Source organism: Lissotriton helveticus, chromosome 3_1, assembly GCF_964261635.1.
Source record: "Lissotriton helveticus chromosome 3_1, aLisHel1.1, whole genome shotgun sequence".
NCBI classification, from domain to species: domain Eukaryota; kingdom Metazoa; phylum Chordata; class Amphibia; order Caudata; family Salamandridae; genus Lissotriton; species Lissotriton helveticus.
The window spans coordinates 352,517,066-352,535,131 of NC_136061.1; the positions used below are offsets into that span (position 1 = coordinate 352,517,066).

Consider the following 18,066-nt stretch of genomic DNA (forward strand, 5'->3'; position numbering starts at 1 on the left):
TTGCCAATAGGTCTCGCTTGTGGGACCTTATAAGTATTTAGTTTTGCAGCACAATATGATGAGTGGCGTTGCGTGTGTGAGTGGCGTTGCGTGGGTGAGTGGCGTTGCGTGGGTGAGTGGCGTTGCGTGGGTGAGTGGCGTTGCGTGGGTGAGTGGCGTTGCGTGGGTGAGTGGCGTTGCGTGGGTGAGTGGCGTTGCGTGGGTGAGTGGCGTTGCGTGGGTGAGTGGCGTTGCGTGGGTGAGTGGCGTTGCGTGGGTGAGTGGCGTTGCGTGGGTGAGTGGCGTTGCGTGTGTGAGTGGCGTTGCGTGTGTGAGTGGCGTTGCGTGTGTGAGTGGCGTTGCGTGTGTGAGTGGCGTTGCGTGTGTGAGTGGCGTTGCGTGTGTGAGTGGCGTTGCGTGTGTGAGTGGCGTTGCGTGTGTGAGTGGCGTTGCGTGTGTGAGTGGGGTTGCGTGGATGAGTTGCGTGTGTGAGTGGCGTTGCGTGTGTGAGTGACGTTGCGTGTGTGAGTGGCGTTGCGTGTGTGAGTGGCGTTGCGTGTGTGAGTGGCGTTGCGTGTGTGAGTGGCGTTGCGTGTGTGAGTGGCGTTGCGTGTGAGTGGCGTTGCGTGTGAGTGGCGTTGCGTGTGTGAGTGGCGTTGCGTGTGTGAGTGGCGTTGCGTGTGTGAGTGGCGTTGCGTGTGTGAGTGGCGTTGCGTGTGTGAGTGGCGTTGCGTGGATGAGTGGTGTTGCGTGGATGAGTGGGGTTGCGTGGATGAGTTGCGTGTGTGAGTGGCGTTGCGTGTGTCAGTGGCGTTGCGTGTGTGAGTGGCGTTGCGTGTGTGAGTGGCGTTGCGTGTGTGAGTGGCGTTGCGTGTGTGAGTGGCGTTGCGTGTGTGAGTGGCGTTGCGTGTGTGAGTGGCGTTGCGTGTGAGTGGCGTTGCGTGTGTGAGTGGCGTTGCGTGTGTGAGTGGCGTTGCGTGTGTGAGTGGCGTTGCGTGTGTGAGTGGCGTTGCGTGTGTGAGTGGCGTTGCGTCGATGAGTGGGGTTGCGTGGATGAGTGGGGTTGCGTGGATGAGTTGCGTTGCGTGTGTGAGTGGCGTTGCGTGTGTGAGTGGCGTTGCTGTGTGTGAATTGCTGGTTGGGGGAGTGGGGGGGGCGGGGGAGCAGCAGGCAGATGTGAGTGGAGCGCGCGCTGGAGAGGGAGGGGGTGGGAGGACTAGGCAGCGGGAGAGAGGGAGAAAGGAGCGCGAGGGAGGCGTTTTTAGATACATGAAGCCAAAATTACAAGTGAGCATGTTACAAAAGCAAACGTTACGTTACATGAGACAATAGTGACAGTTGTGCAAGTATCAAGAGCAACAAAATACAAGAGGTAGCAAACGATATGCAATAGCATATCTGAGGGAACACGGCCTGGGGGAAGCTGGCTGGGGAGGGGGAGGAGAAATGAAAGGAAGGCTGTGTTTGCGGGGAGAGAGAGGGGAGGTGCTGGTGTGGGAGGGGGGAGGTGCTGGTGTGGGAGGAGTGCTGCTACGGCAAGGCTGTGTTTGCGGGGAGAGAGAGGGGAGGTGCTGGTGTGGGAGGGGGGAGTTGCTGGTGTGGGAGGAGTGCTGCTAGGGGAGGAGAAGCCCTGGCCGTGAATGCTCGTGCATGTTCACGTGAACTGCAAGAAAACGCCGGGCTGAAACCCCTTAGTTTGAAGAGGATTTTGCCGACATGAATTCGATCCTATCCATTCCTACGGAATGGGACAGGCTCGACCTATACAGACATGAGAAACAAATCGTAGTGGGTAGTGAGATAGAAAAGAGATCAAACAGTCCGTGACAGAGATCATGACATTACTGGTTAACAGAATGTACCACTTTAGAATAGTTTGCAGTTGTGATTCATCTAGCGGAGATTTCCTAATGTGAGAAAAAAATTCTGAACCACATTTGGGTGGACAGTTTATTAGCGAGAGAGCCCGTGTTTCCGTTTCAGAGGGTGTGGGTTCTTACTATAGGAACATTATTTCTGAACCACATGGGAGGCGGGCTTGCTGTGATGGGTGCATGTCGGATTAATGTGTTTTGAGTAGTAGGTTTTCTATAAAGGGGGAACTTGGGAGGTGTGACCACGACGGCGCCCGGAGGAGTTGTATAACAATAAGCTTTGCAAAACTCCTACGCCATCCTTGGAGCAGACATAGTCCCTGCCCAACCCGCTAACAAAGTGTTAGAAACATTTGCAACAAAGGCACAGTGAGCACCTGGGCCGTGGCTGCTCGAGCGACCCGGGGCGCAGCCAAATCCGAGGCCGGCGGGGCACCAGCCACAGCGGTGGGCAGAGGTACGGAGGGTCAAAGAGGAAGCGAGGCCGTGACCTGCGAGCGGCTGCTGACAATGCCTACCGATGAAGAAGGTTGGGGTGGAGGGCATACCGGTGGCAATGCACTGAAAAGTCATTCATCCATTCATAATAACGTTATTTGAGCAAAATGTACCATAAAAGTTTTGTACACAGAATAGAAAATACTACATTAAATTACTATAAAAGAAAGCGCGGGAATGTGCAAACCTAAAATAGATACAGATCCAAAAATAGCAAGATGTTGTTCTCTTAAATCAGAGGAGAATAAAGCCCGAAAGCGCAAATCTAAAATCTTTCCAGCATGGGGGTTGAGAATATTAATGATACAAGCATTACAGCAGATTTGATTTTTTTTTAATCATAAAAAAACTGAAAATCTATGTATGAAGAAACTACAAGGAAAATATGCCATAAAATCATTATCTAGTGAGTCACAATATACCAAATGAACAAAGTGACAGTGCGATATGAAAACAGCAATGCTCAATGGATACCTGCAACACACCCATTGGCCCAGCCTCAAAAGGTCCGTCATAATGCAAGATATGGTATTACACCAATCATGAGAGTAAGAAACGAAAACATTTATGACAAAATGCCGCATTAAAAGATTCAATGACGCTAAAACCAGCCTAGACAGTCTCACAACCTTTGTCGGGTAGCATCACAATTTTCAAATCAACAGCTCACCAAAGGTGTAAAGAAATTATACCTTAAGACATAACGCATCATATGTCCGGTGCGGATTGCGCTTTCCTTCTTATGTACCAGAATCGCCCTCAGAATCTTGCCTCGGTGCAAGCATGCAGCAGATGGGCATCAGATCTTAAAAATCTGAGCACAACGCGATGGTTTCATGTGCCCAATTGCCTGTACAAGGGCTTTAGCCAGGACCGACGGGGGGGACTCATAGGCTGGACAACCAAAGACGAGATGGGCGACAGTTTCTACAACATTGCTAAACGCTGGGCACAAGGCAGAGGAATTCACATTCCATTTGCTGGTAATGATCTTAAGGGAAACGTACCATCCCTATACTAGAAATATAATTTCCTTTCCAGAGGTAAGGAGATCAAATCACAATAGTGTTCAAAGAAACTGGTGCATTTAAAATCAATACATTCCCCAGTTAGTGATGATCCCCCTACAGAGTGAAGAGTCGAAAGAGTCACCAACCTCCATTAGAGCTTTTTTAAACAATTCTTTTGAGGGCGCAGGATAACATGCTGGAGTCTTCCAACAATCTTTGAGGCCAAGGGAATACAGCTGTTTTATTAGGTGTACAAGACAACCAATTGTATTAAAAGATATCAAGCTGCTTACCTTCTGACAAGGCAGAAACATAGCGAATGAGCTCTGGTGTGGTCCAGATCTTCCTCCAAAATAATAGAGGCGCAATTTTGCCTTAAGGGCTATGGCCTTCCAGCCCATATCAAACAAAATGGCAAGTAGAGGATCACTTGGCGGGAGTTGGGCCAAACATAACATAACAAAACATGAATATTTGTAAACCACACGTATCACCCAAGCTAGGGCCTCAAGGCGCTGAATAACAGATGTTTATAGTTACCCAACTCAATGGTACTCATTTTTCGACCTCAGATGAATGAAAGACTGAGTGGACCCACCGGGATTTGAACCTGTGACCATGAGGTCGAACACTGGCCTCTAGAGTGGACCCATTGTTCCACTAAGCCATCAGACCAGAATTTATTCGCTGAATTTGCAAGGCCTGTACAGTTTATAAACTCCCATAACTCAGAACCATACAAAGCCGATCCAACAGCTTTCGCCTCATATATTTGAAGGGCAGGGGAAATAGGCTTACTAAAGGACGTAGAGTGCTCTTTACAAATTATACCAGCAATCTGCTTAGGCTTCAGGGTCATTTTTTCTAAATTAACTTTCCAGGTCATGTTGGATGATAGGTTAACCCCCAGATAATTAAAAGAGTCTATCCTCTCAAGTACTTAAGTACCTAGAGCTAGTTTGCCCTTGAGAGTTTTATGTTGATTGAACGACATATACTTGGTCTTGTCTGTATTAATTTCCAAACTACACGATGAACAAAATACCTTGAATCTTAAGAACAATTGTTGAAGCCCACTTGAGGTTTCGGAAATTAATAATGTGTCATCCACATAGAGCAAAATAGGCACCTTTACAGAAGGCAACTTTGGTGCATCAGTAGGATATTGTAAGATAACTGAACTACATCATTCAAACAGAGGGAAAACAAGGTGGGCGCCAGGACACATCCCTGCTTAACACTTTCAGGAATGAAAAACCGGTCACTGAGTTGGCACTGGCTGCCCCAACAAATTCAGGCGTGATTTCCTTCATGTAGGAGTAGGAGGTGAATGACCAAAACTAGGATGGAAAAAGGCATTCCCATGTCCCTCAGAACCTCCTACAACTTGTAGCGGAGCACCAGATCAAAAGCCAACTTAAGGTTGACGAAGACCACGTATAGGCTACCCTTCCCAACTACTACCACCTTCCAGTAAATGGGCAAAAAGAGAAATACTTGGTCAATCGTTCTGTTTTTCTTATGAAAATCACCTTGGTAGGGAGACAGCATTTCTTTTTCATTAATCCATAATTGGATTTTGTTCAATAAATCCAGACAAAAATCTTTTGCACACAATCTATCAGGCTGATTGGATGACAGTTAGCTTGCAAACACCTGTTCCCCTTTTATAGCTAGGGATCACCTCTACACCTTTCAAGACACTGGGATTGGAGCACCCCTTGTGATTCCGTTCGCCAGGGCGTGCAAATACCTGATCCAGCTATCCCTCTCAAATCTGACTAAATCAACAGGTATGCCATCCGGTCCAGCAGCTCGACCACTGGCAGTTGGAACCAGACCACTAAGGAGATCGTCAATTTCAAACAAAAGTAGTGGGAGATCAGTGTTTTTTTCGAAAATTGGCTTGACCTTCGTAGAGGTTGCTCTACCATCGAAGTATAGATTCTAGAAGTGTGCATCCCAAACAGACAGGGCAACATAATTTAGGGAGGAGCAGCATGATCATTGCTCCCCCATGTTACCAGGGACCAGAACTTGGTAGAGTCGTGCGAGAGGCTAGCCTCTTTAAAATGTTGTCTTCTCAAATCCTCCAATTCTCTATTAGGCTTCACTCGAGCTTTTTTGAACACTTTCCTCACAGCAGCAATACTTATGGGGACCTTCCTCCTAATTGTATTGGCTAGCGCGTTTCTCGCCTGCCTACGTTCTTTATGAAACCAGGAACAGGTGCTAGACACAGTCATAGCTCTAGAGTGTTTAGGAACCAAAGATCAAGTTACTTACCTTCGGTAACGATATATCTGTAAGAAACATTAGCAGTGATAAATTCCTTACCTTAGAATTACCCCCAGGTGTCAGACTGGATCCGGAAAGTTTTTTCGTCAGCAGTACCCCTGCGCGTCGGTAGGCGTCGTCGTGCGGCTCCGCGTGTGTCGTTGGCGTAGTAATGACGTCGTCGGAGCTACTTAGACGCGCCCACGAGCACTGTCATCAGTTCTGTACACGACTTTCTGCGCCAGGAACGCAGAGTCATGCAAGACACTGACCACAGGTGCCATGATACTAGGGCCCTGAAAGGGATGACCTTAACCCTAGAAATCAGTTCGCAGAACGGGGAGGATGGGTGAGGCGATAAGGAAGCTATCACTACTAATCTTTCTTACAGATATATCGTTACAGAAGGTAAGTAACTTGTGCATCTGAAAGAAACACGTAGTGATAGATTCCTTACCTTAGATTAGATACCCCAGCAATACCAACCCCGGTGGTGGGTCTGCGAACCAAGATCACACCAGAAAGGGTCCTGGAGAACAGAACGGCCAAAAAAGCCGTCTTTCCCGACTTGGGTGTCCAGGCAGGAGTGCTTGGTAAACGTGTGCAGCGAGGCCCACGTAGCTGCCTATACCAAAGGGGATGATGGACGGAGTGTTTGAGCAAATCAAACACTCACCCCGTCAACTGATATGGGTTTAATTCATCATCATTCTTTAGCCCGCTCCACCACCCCAGTTCAGACATGGCCATATGCAAATCAGTCTGACCCTGTGCCTCATGGGAACAGTCCAGCCCGAACTGCCAAGCCATTTCTTCCCTGGACCAGAATCAACCATCCTGGGACCGGTTTCGGATTCATAATCCTCATCAGCCAGGCTATCTTGAATCCAGTGGTAGAGTGAGCAAGGGACCCAAGTCTGGGCATACCCAAAGGGGATGATGGGCGGATTGTTTGAAGGGGATGATGGATGGAGTGCCGCGCCCCAGAGCAGTAGTGGCTCCCGTCGCCCTGGTAGAATGGGCGCGCAGCCCCACCGGAGGCTCCTTTTAGCCAAGGAATAACAAGCCTTTATGCACAGAATGACCCACCAAGAGATGGTCCGTTTGTGCACAGCCCGGCCTTTCTTAGCGCCAACGTAGCCAACAAAGAGTTGGTCATCCGTCCGGAACTGTTGTGTGCGGCTCAGATAGAAAGAGAGCGCATGTTTTGGGTCCAGACGATGGAGCCTCTTTTCCTCTTTAGAAGGAGGCGGAAAGAAGGTGGGCAAAGTGATGGTCTGCCCCATGTGAAAGGTAGTGACAACCTTTAGCAAAAAGGAAGGATGAGTCGTCAGAACAACTTTGTTAAAGCAGTCTTTAGAGTTGGAAGACGAAGAGGGCAATTATGAAGTGGCTCAAAGGGAGCGCACATGAGGAAGGTAAGAACTAGATTCAAGTCCCACTGAGGCACACGAACGGAACAGGAGGAAACATGTGCGTGATGCCTTTCAAGAATCTATTTGCCAAAGGGGACTTGAAAAGGGAAGGCTGATCCAGGAGCCTCACGAAGGTGGAAATGGCCGAGACATAGCTGTTGATAGTGCCCAGAGCAGAGCCCTGCTGGGCAAAAGACATAAGAAACAGAAGGACCTCTGAAAGAGGGGCAGAAAGGGGATCCACAGCCTTTGCTGTGCACCATGCCACAAACGTATTCTACCTTCAGGCGTAAACAGTTTTTGTGGAGATAGGAGACACATTTCAGGAGGCAGGTCGTAAGACGTAAACTGCCGCCACTCATTCTCCACACAAGGAGGATAGACGCTGGAAAGGTTCGGGTGGAGGACCGACCCCTGCTGCTGCAACAGAAGATCTTCCCAAAGAGGTAGACGGATCGGAGGATGGATGCTCATACTGAGTAGCTCGGGATACCATACCTTTCTAGCCCAGTTCGGAGCCACAATAATAACTTGGTTTCGGTTGCGCCTGATCTTCTTCAGCACTCTGGGCAGAAGTGGTATAGGTGGAAAGGCGTACAACAGACCGCAACTTCACTCGAAACGAAAAGCGTCGCTGAGCAAGTACCGCCTTGGAAATTCCAACGCACAGAACTGATGACATTGCGCGTTCCCTTCAGTGGCGAACAGATCTAACCGAGCCTCTCCCCACTGCTGAAAGAGACAAACGCCATTTGTGATCCATCATGCACCGACGGCTGAGTTCGTCCGCCTTGGCATTCAGAGAACCTACGAGGTGTTGAACCACCAGGGACATGCCCTGATGTTCCAGCCAAGCCCAGAGACGCAGAGCCTCTTGGCATAGGGTCCACAACCCCACCCGCCCCGTTTGTTGCAGTACCACATGGCGGTGGTGTTGTCTTTGAACACCTGCAGTACACTTACCCGGACAAAGGGAAGGCAAACCTTCAGTGCAAGTTGGATTGCCCGAAGCTCCAACAGGTTGATGTGGAGCTGGGACTCCGCCGGAGACCAGAGGCCTCTGATCTCTGCCTCCCGCACGTGGCCGCCCCATCCCAGAAGGGACGCGTCCGTCACCACTGTATGATCCGGTTGGGGAAGGGAGAGGGATCTGCCATTGACCCAATCGGGATTCGTGAGCCACCACTGCAATTGCCGTGCAGTGCCCTCCGAGATCTGAATGTGATCGGACAGGTTGCCCTGATGCTGTGCCCACTGGAACTTCAGGTCCCACTGCAGAGCCCGCATATGCCATCTGGCATGCTCCAGAAGCAGGATTCAGGAGGCCATCAAGCCCAGGAGCCGAAGGGTCAACCTGACCGAAACCCGGGACAGAGACTGAAAGATCTTAATCATAGCCTGAATGTCCCAGACTCGCTGTTCGGGAGGATAAACCCGAAATCGCTCCTAGTCCAGAATTTCTCCGATGAAAAGAAACTGCTGCGAGGGAATCAGATGCGACTACGGCACGTTGATGGAGAACCCCAGCAAATGCAGGAGGTCAGCCGTAGTTTGGAGTTGGGAGACAACTGTCTGGGGCGAGCATGCCTTCAGCAACCAGTCGTTGAGATAGGGGAAGACTGAAACCCCTGATCTGCGCAGATGAGCTGCGACCACCGCCATCACTTTCATGTACACCCGATGGGCGCTGGTAAGGCCAAAGGGGAGCACGGTGAACTGAAAATGCTCGTGGCCTACCATGAATCGCAGGTAGCGTCTGTGGGCAGGTAGGACAGGGATATGGAAATAGGCATCCTGTAAGTCCAACGCCACCATCCAGTCTTGCGGGTCGAGGACAGACAAGACCTGAGCAAGCGTGAGCATCTTGAACTTCTCCTTCCGGAAGAAGCAGTTGACGTTCCGAAGGTCTAGAATAGGACGCAGGCCCGTATCCTTCTTTGGAACCAGAAAGTAGTGGGAATAACCACGACGACCTACTTCTGGCGTCGGAACACGCTCAATGGCCCCTTTGGCCAAGAGGGCCGCAACTTCCTGCTGGAGAAGCGCCAAGTGATCCCTCAACATGCGGTGGTACTGAGGTGGCATGGCTGGAGGGGTTGTCTCGAAAGGGAGGGAGTAGCTTCTTCGGACAATTTGCAGCACCCACTTGTCCGAAGTGATGTTGTACCAATGGTGGAGATTATGGCGTATTCGTCCATCCACTGGCATCTGATGGGCCTGAAAGGTCGGACTAGGAAGGCTTTGTAGTGGATCCTGTGGAGGTGGAAGTGGACTGGCCCGTCCACTGGCCCCCTGAACTGCCTTGACGGTTTCCACTTCCGCGGCCACGCTGAGTTTGTTGCTGCTGTGGCCTGTGGCTTTGCGAAGGCTGTGGGGCGCCCCTTCCCTGGCCACGAAAGGAGCAAAAAGCATAAGGCGGAGGAGGCCGAGTGGCCGACAGGCCCAAGGACTTAGCCGTAGCCCGGGAGTCCTTGAAGCGCTCCAACGCACTGTCTGCCTTGTTGCCAAAAAGGCGAATGCCATCAAAGGGCATGTCCAACAAGGTGTTCTGGACATCCCCTTAGAAGCCAGTTGTCCTCAACCAGGCGTGGCGCCGAAGCACCACCGTCACAGAAATCGACCTGCCCAGTGAGTCGGTGGTATCCTGCCCACAACATATGGTGAACTTTGCTGCATCTCTCCTGGCTGCAATCGCTCCGGGCAGCTGGGCAGCACCTACGCAACCGTGTCCCACAGAGAGTGGGTATGACGGCCCAAGAGGCATGCCGTGTTCACCGACTGCAGCCCTAAGCTGGCAGATGAAAACAGTTTCTTGCCAAACTGATCCAGCTTCTTGGATTCCCTATCCGGAGGTGCGGTCGGGAACGCACCTTGATGAGCTGAGGCTTGGACAACCAAGCTCTCAGGGGTGGGATGTTGGGTAAGGAAGAGGGGGTAGCCCAGAGCCGGGCGATGGCGTCAGGTCGCGTTCCTATCCACAGGAGCCCCTGTGTTGGACCTGGACCAGGTGCCCAAAAGAACGCCCGTCAGTGCTTCATTAAAAGGCAGCAAGGGCTTTGAAGAAGTAGCCGCCGGTTGGAGCACTTCTGTCAGGAGGTTAGTCTTGATGGCCATCGTACAGTTCGAGGTGTAGAGCCTTGCCTGCCCTACGCAACACCACTGCGTAACTGGCTCCCTCCTCCATAGCCACGGTAGGAGGAGACAGCATGCCAGGGTCAGGTGAGGTGTCAAGACCACTGGCCTCCCCCAAATCCTCGGCCCAGTCCGTATCATAAGCACAGTCCTGTGCTAGACCGTCCTCAGACCCCTCCCAGTCCTCCCCTTCCTCCGAAGTCTGTGGAACAGGCCCAAAATAAGGAGGACGGACATATGGCATAAAAGGCCCCATCGGCGACAGTATCAATATCGAGCGACGTCGATCCGGCACCGTGTCCGGTTCAGGGCTGAAGCTGGGGACGACGTCGTAAGCGGTGCCGGGGAGATCTGCACCGGTGGAGGTGTCAAGAGGTCAACCGGTGTCGATCGGGATCCGATCCCGGATCCCTGGGGGGACTGCGGCGCCGGAGCCGCCAGAGAAGGTAAAGCAGGACCTCTCATCGGACCTGCGGGGCCGTACGCGCTACGGCAGGGCCAGACGGCCCAAAGAGTCAGGCCATGGCAGCAAGAAACTCTTGCACCTGGGCAGGCATCGCCTCTGCACCCGGATGGGGGGGTAGACTGGAGGCGACGTCGCAGGCTCCGCTGGAGCCACGGGTATGGCACCGCCCGCACCCTCAGCCGCGACGGGCGAGGGAAAGTCAAAGAGCGACGATGCCTCATCGACTTCTTCTTGGAATGCTTCGACTGACCTAACCCAGAGTGTGAAGACTTAGATCCAGAAAAATGGTGATGACAGCTCCGCAACCTGTCCCTCGACCTCCCACGGGACCGGGAACTAGAGCGGCACGGAGCCGACTGCCGAGCTTCAAGCAACTTTTGGGACCGGTCCCGCAAAGTCTTCAGCGCCATGGCCCGGCAGTCGGGGTCGCACCCCAGGCACTAGAGACACACGCGGTGGGGGTCCGTCACCGACATCATGCGATGACTGTTCACACAGTCCTTGAAACCGGGCATCCCTACGACACCAGGAGTCGATCGACTCGAAAAGATGAGGTAAAAGGTATCGAAAAAGTCAGTCAAAAATTGACTGGGGGTACTTGCTCTTCGCGGATCTGCGCTTGCTGGCGCGGAAAAAGATAGAACTGACGTCAGCACGTGTGGGTGTTTCTAAGTAGCTCCGACGATGTCATTACGGCACCTACCGACACGCAGGAGTACTGCTGATGAAAAAACTTTCCGGATCCAGTCTGACGCCTGGGGGTAATTCTAAGGTAAGGAATACATCACTACGTGTTTTTTTCAGATAAATATGATAAATCTATTTAAGAAATGTATTATGAATTTCTGTAAGGGTATTAACATGTGCCACTATGTCAGAATCATCATTTAGTATTATCAGAATAACTTCCAGGTCTGATCTAATTGCAGATATCTCAGGACTATATGTTACCTCAGCACATTTTAACCTGTGCATATCGTTCGTAGGGGCAGCTGTCTACGAGGAGTGTAGAGGGACATGTTTGTGCACAGACCCATCGGACAAACCAGTCAAAGACAGACACAGGGGTTATGGACACTTTCCAACCTCGCCATCACCACTATGTACTCTAACTGGGGCCAAAGTCTCAAGCCCACTAAAATATAATCAATACAGCTTGTATGTGCTGGTTTGTTATAAGTGACTGCCCTCCATGGATTGGACCATGTTTGTCCATTAGTAGCCCTAAGCCCATATTCTAAGAACAACGCTTTTAGCTGTAAGGCAGATTCTCTCCACCTTCTTATCAGTAGAAGATTAAGCATGGAATTCCCAAATTCATATCCTCATCAGAGCACAGACTATCATCCTCATTATCCAAAGGCTCGTAGGTAGTGTTAAAATCTCTTACTAAGATTATAGTGATTGATGTGGAAGCTTGTCCAGATGGTTCTCAAGTTGCACAATGGTCCTAGATGCCCGTCTACTCCTAACCCCTCTTGAGAAAACTTTATATATAACAGGGGGAGACCCCTCAATCACCAGCTGAATAGCAATGAGATTACGGCTGTCTATGTCAATTCTTGTAATGTTACAGTGTACAGAAGGTATGAACCAAATTGTTAGACCGCCAACGGTCTACCCCCTGGACCAGGAATGGCAGGGATAGAATAACTTAAATAGCCTGGTATAAACATAGGCTCCATGCATCAGGTTTCCTGAAAGGAACAAAAATCATGTTTTTCGACAAATGTGTTCCAGTCAGGTAAGGCCATCTTGGATCTTAACCCAGCCACATTCCATTCAGTTAATGCTGCCTTGGGATTAGTAAGCTGCTGTGGGGTAGGCACATATAAGGAGGAATCAACACCCCCCAAGAAAACCACTGATTAAACAAGGGTAAGGATCAGGAACGAATGAAGGAGCAAAAGAAGAACCAGTTGGGGGAGATTTTCATAGCTCAATTGTCTCCTGCATAGCACTATTGCTAATATCAGCAGAGTCTAGATTTATACGTTTGGGGACCATCGCCAGTCTTTCTACTTGCAGCTACCCAAACGTGTGGCGCCCAAGGAGCCAACACGTCATTGTGAATCATTGTCAATCAACTTCCCATAGCGGAGACCGTAATGCCTCCCGGTTTGGGGGATTGCAGATATCACTCCGAGAGCTATCATCCATCCCCCGGTATTTGAGACGGATATTTGCATGCAAGCCCCTGAACTCGGCCCTTGAGGAGGCTCGTTGACATTTGGGGACTGTCCAGCCAACCGTGCTTGCCATCACGAGGCTAGTGGGGCTGAGGCAGACTCAGATGCACTTTTCTTTGCACAACTGGGCGGAGCCTGCACCAAGAGAGGAGCGTGGCAGCGCAACACCCCTGCACGTGAAAGGTGAAGCCTGCTGGAGGCACGCTGTCCCTATTCGATGTGGCCAGGGCAGGGGAGATCTGAGCCACGACACAGTGCTGGCACCAATCAGATACAGTGAATTGGGACGATTGACTGTGGACATTTTTTTCGAGGGACAATGTGCACCCTGGCAATGTCTGACTGTCCGACGGCCAGTGAGCGACGAAGGAGGGACAGAGGATATGAATCCGAGCACGGCAAGCAGTTGCTCCGGCACATTATATATGATGCATGTATGTTTTATTGTTAAAACTCAATAAAGTGATACAAATAAACGGGGGGCTTGTGACCCTAACCCGTTGAAATGCGGAGTGTGCAGTGCATTGCCTCTATCTTGTGGTGTGCAGAGGGCCTTTCAACCCCACACCAAACCTGTGTCAGTTGGCGGTCTCCTGCAACATATTTGGTCCAGAAGCTCATTCCTCATTCTCCTTGCATTGAACAAGACTAGAACTTTAAGGTTTCGCCAAAAAGTCAGCCGAAAAAAACATGAGACACAAGAACATATATATGGTTAGTAATGGAATAAGGTAATTTTGTATAACATGAATTAATAGCCACCCTGGCACATGTGCGATCGGTCGTACCTGCTTCATGACTTTCTTCTTAAGGGCTTCCTTTTGAAGGCGGCTGCCAACAGTTGTCTGTAAAGGACCATAAAACAATCAGCATTAATAACCCAACATCAGATTATCACGGTTACATTCACTGCAAATTCAAGAATAGAAAATAAAGTCACAGGTTAACATCTGGTTGCTCAGTTTTCTGTCAGTATCCCACCAATAGTTCAGTCGCATTTTATGTGCCCCAGAACAGCAGACGACTGATTCTTAAAAAAATCTGACCATTCTCAGCCTCTAATATTGTAATCACCAAGCATTCTACTGGTGCAATATCAACAGATGAAGAAAACAACAAAGTTGCCTGGTGTTATCTTGTGTAGACTATTAGGGGAGAGGTGGTTATCCGAAGTAAGGAGTTCACTCATGTACACACAGGTCTTTCATAAAAAATTAGGACAAAGTCTCACACATCAACCTGGTTAGATAATGCTTCACACTGTATGGTTGTCTCAGCCACCTGACAGTCTGTTTGGGGGGGGGAGGGGGAAGCTGATCGCTATGAGAGAGAGCACTTAAGTGGTGATGATGAGCTCACACAAAAGTAAACATCCCTTTCCATAAAACCCATCCTCTATAATTTATTCTGGACTTCTTCCAGTGGGATGCTTAAAAACACACTATTAGGGACAGTAAGTGTTGTGACAGCTCCCTTTTTCCTTAAGTCGACATGTTTCGGTCACCGTTATGGCCCCAAGGGGGTCTGTGGCCACCCTCAGGACTGAGATCCCTCATATTACAACTCTCATGGATTACATTTCTTTTAGCTGTGTGGTACTCCTTCTGGATGTATCACTTGTTGAGGTCAATGTAGTACCCCTAACTCGGGTTATTATTGCCCCATGAAAAAGGGACAAAAGGCATGCCCTGTAGTCAAAGGTTCCTCAGGCTTAAGCGCCAGTGATTTTCTTACCTTATGTCCACCACCTCCGTATGTACTCCGTACTACAGGTAAACGACTGCACCCATGATTCTGCACAAGATAATTGAAGGTAACTTTCTTGTTTCCTTCAGTATATATTCAGAAGGCTGCTAACCTGGGTGGCCACATCCTTTACTAACCATTGTTTACAGCATGTTCTCCGTGCGGCAAAAGCAGGTTTAAAAAAATAAATAAATAAAAGAAATCTGATGGTGATTACTATACACAGATAAGTAAAAATAAGCTTCAGTTTTCAAATAAATGTAGAGATGATGGTGAAAATCCAAAGTTACAATCCTCAGAAAAAGTCTTAAATCAGCTGCACTACATCAAGATAGTTTACATAAAATCAAACGCTTTCCTGCTTTAAATCGAAGGTGTTTTGCAGAGCCTAAAAATGATCTGATTACCCTTTTCAAATCAAATATACTCCTCCCGATCAAGAGCGAACTATGGTTCTTCTTGTCAAATGGTGCAGCCACTTTCCTGTTCCTGAAAGTAAATGTAGTACGATCGCTCCATAACAGTTTATAAAGAGTACCCTGTCATATAATTTCTTAAACCAAAAGCTTGAACTAAAAAGATTACCAACATCCACTATGTAAAGGCCAGGGCAGTGGTGCAGCCTTATCCCTGTTGGAATGGGACAACAATCTCTCTGGGGGCTAGTTCTAAGTCAGAGGACTATCCAGCATGACAAAGTTCCTTCTAGTACTGCCTTGCTCTTCTTTGCCCCAGAGAAGCTCACAAACAGCTAATCGTCCACCCGATGATCTTTGGTGTGATTGTCAGCACACCAGAGCCTTCTCCTCACTTCTTAAGTTCCGCAAGAAGCTGAGGACCGAGCTCTTCACATAAGCACCTTGGGGACCACAAACCCACACACATGCCCATGTGCCTGTATACTCTCTTGGGTGATTAGTGCACTATACAAATCAATATAACATAACAACATTGACATAAAAGCTGAAAGCTTGTTTTGGGTGTAGCTGATAGAATCTCTCCTCCTCTAGAGAGGTTAGGAGGAGTATAGAACATTTGTAGAATAATGGAGAGTTAGACATGAAAATCAGCCACAACTTTTGGTAATAAGTTTGCTCTGGTCCTCAACTTCACTTTATCTGGGAAAAACATGGTGTACGGCAGCTGCACCGAGAGAGCTTGGAGTTAACCACAACCAGAAACGCAGTATTCAGAGATGCAGTGGACAGGTGTGCATTGGTTCAAAAGGTTTGCACATGAGAAAAGTGAGGACCAAATTAAGATCTCACTATGGCATCACTAAGAGTGTTGGAGAAAAAAATTAGTCCAACATTTTAGAAATCTCAGCATAATGGGTGATTTACAAAGGATTGTTTGTTCGGTAAAGGTATGAAGGAAGAAAAGGGCCAGTGGATAAACTTTAACGGTGCTCGATACAAGTCAGTGCTTGGCAAGAGATTAAACCATCAGAAGGACATCCAAAAGTTTGACCGGCAAAGGATCCGTATTGTGAGTGAATTGTCAGGCAACAAACTTATCTCAGCACCCAGCGTAGACATATTTAGTATACGGACGCCTGACTGCCTGAAAGACCTCAACAACTTCGGGAGAAAGATCAAATGCAGTTAATTGCCATCACTCAATCTTCCCATATGCAGGTGCAGATTGTGCAGGTGCAGATTGTACAGGTTCGATTGTAGGACCATTCCATGCTGCTGTGACAGGAGGTACTCCTGAGGCAGTAGACTGATTGGAGGACAGATGCTCATGCCCAATTGTTCTGAGCACCACATGCTCCTCGCCCTATCCGCACCCACTAGGTTGACTTGGGCCCAGTCGTTCCTGATCTTCTTCAGAACTCAGGCAGGTAGGAGAGTGATGGAAAGGTCTATAGGAGTCCTGTGCTCCACTCTATCCAGATTGTGTCTGAAAGAGAAGGCCTTCTAGGAAATTACAGCACACAAAGATTTTAACATTTCCTGTTTTTATTGGTTTCAAAAAGTTCCTGCCAGGGTTCTCCCCATTATTGTAAGATGTCCGATACCACATCAGGATGTAACTGCCATTCGTGATCAGCCATGCACCGTTGGCTCGGCCACAAGGTGTGGCGAGTATGAGAAGTTGGCTTGGTATATGGTGCACACTTATGTAAGTGGGCACCCTGCCCCAATCCAGACAAACCTTATGGTGATTTTAGTGGTCTTAGCCAACCTTAGAAAGCTCTTTAAGTGGTAGCTGTCAGAGCAGCCTTCAGTGTTAGTCCAGAAGGAGTGTGAAGCAGCTTGTTTTACCAGTACGTAATCTTATAGGTATAGATTATGTGAAAAAGAACCACACAGTGTAGTTCTAAAAATATGTATTTATTATAAGACACTCTCTAACACATACAAATATCTCCTACCCGGAACTATACCCAATGCACATAATACTTTGCAGAGAAATCAGAGAAGTAGCACGAAATACACAGGGATCGCCATGGGGAGACCAAACCATATACTAAAATAGTGGTATGCGAACCACGACTCGAGTCAAGACTTTACCCAGAAGACGTAGAAGTGCTGGGGACCCAAAGAACCACCCGAGGTAAGTAACCGGGAACCCCATGGAGGCCGTGTGCAGAGTGGGAACACGACCGCTGGCTCAATGCAAGTCAATGTGTAAGTTGCAATTTTAAAGAAGAAGGACCCTTCCCAGTGGACCCTGAAGAGACCCCGTGGAAGACAGAAGGTTGGAGAGCCAACCCACCCGTGAATACCCTAGGAACCAAGATACCTACACCAGGGAGGCCGGGTGCATAGATGTGAAGTGGCGTCAGAAACCGCCGCCGAACCCAATGGAGGACTTCATGAGGATGCAGCTGCTGGAGGAGGTAAAAGTGTCCGGTGGAACCCAAAGGTGGATTCAAGATGAGAAGTACCAGCAACTGAGGGGACAGAGTCTATGCTACTCCGGAGAGACCAGGAGGCACGTAAGATGAATGCCCACTGATGTCGGGTGTTGCAGGAGAGCTGAAGGTGACCTTGGAGCTGCAGCTGTGCGGACCAGGCCACGTTGTGGAAGAACAGGAGCCATTCATGAGCTGTCCCACGTCAGATGTCAAGAGTTGAGGGGTGGGTGTTCGTCGGGAGCACCACCAAGCCTTGGCAACCGCAACCAACGTGGAAAGCGAAAAAGGTGCAGGGTCGGGACCGGCAAGGTCCAGGTGACTTGCCACAAGCAGGGGAATCAGAGCAGGCCCTGAGCAATCAGGGAAGCCCGCTGAAATCAAGGAAGACCCTCAAGAGGACCCACAGGCAAGAGGCACTGGAGTTGCGAGAGGACCTCAAGCAGCTCACTAAAGATGCAGGCCCATGGTGCAAGTGCTGTGGTGAGGACGAAGATCTTGGTCACTGGAGATGCTTCAGGTAGGGGCTACTTGGAGCCCGAAGATCTTGGTGGAAGGAAGCCAACACGAATTTGCAACAGCTAGTCGACCCAGTGCACACGGGTTTGGTTCCTGCG

At 49.4% G+C, this 18,066-nt stretch overlaps 1 protein-coding gene across 2 annotated transcripts in view; it reads right to left on the reverse strand.

Moving 5' to 3' along the window:
- The window catches only part of NSRP1 (nuclear speckle splicing regulatory protein 1), a 363,819-nt gene that overhangs the window by 58,731 nt on the left and 287,022 nt on the right, over positions 1–18,066 (reverse strand). For both annotated transcript variants that reach the window (XM_078680021.1, XM_078680022.1), the window contains one exon: positions 13,629–13,685. In XM_078680021.1, coding sequence (XP_078536147.1) covers positions 13,629–13,685 — 57 coding nt within the window. The remainder of the gene's footprint in view (positions 1–13,628; positions 13,686–18,066) is intronic.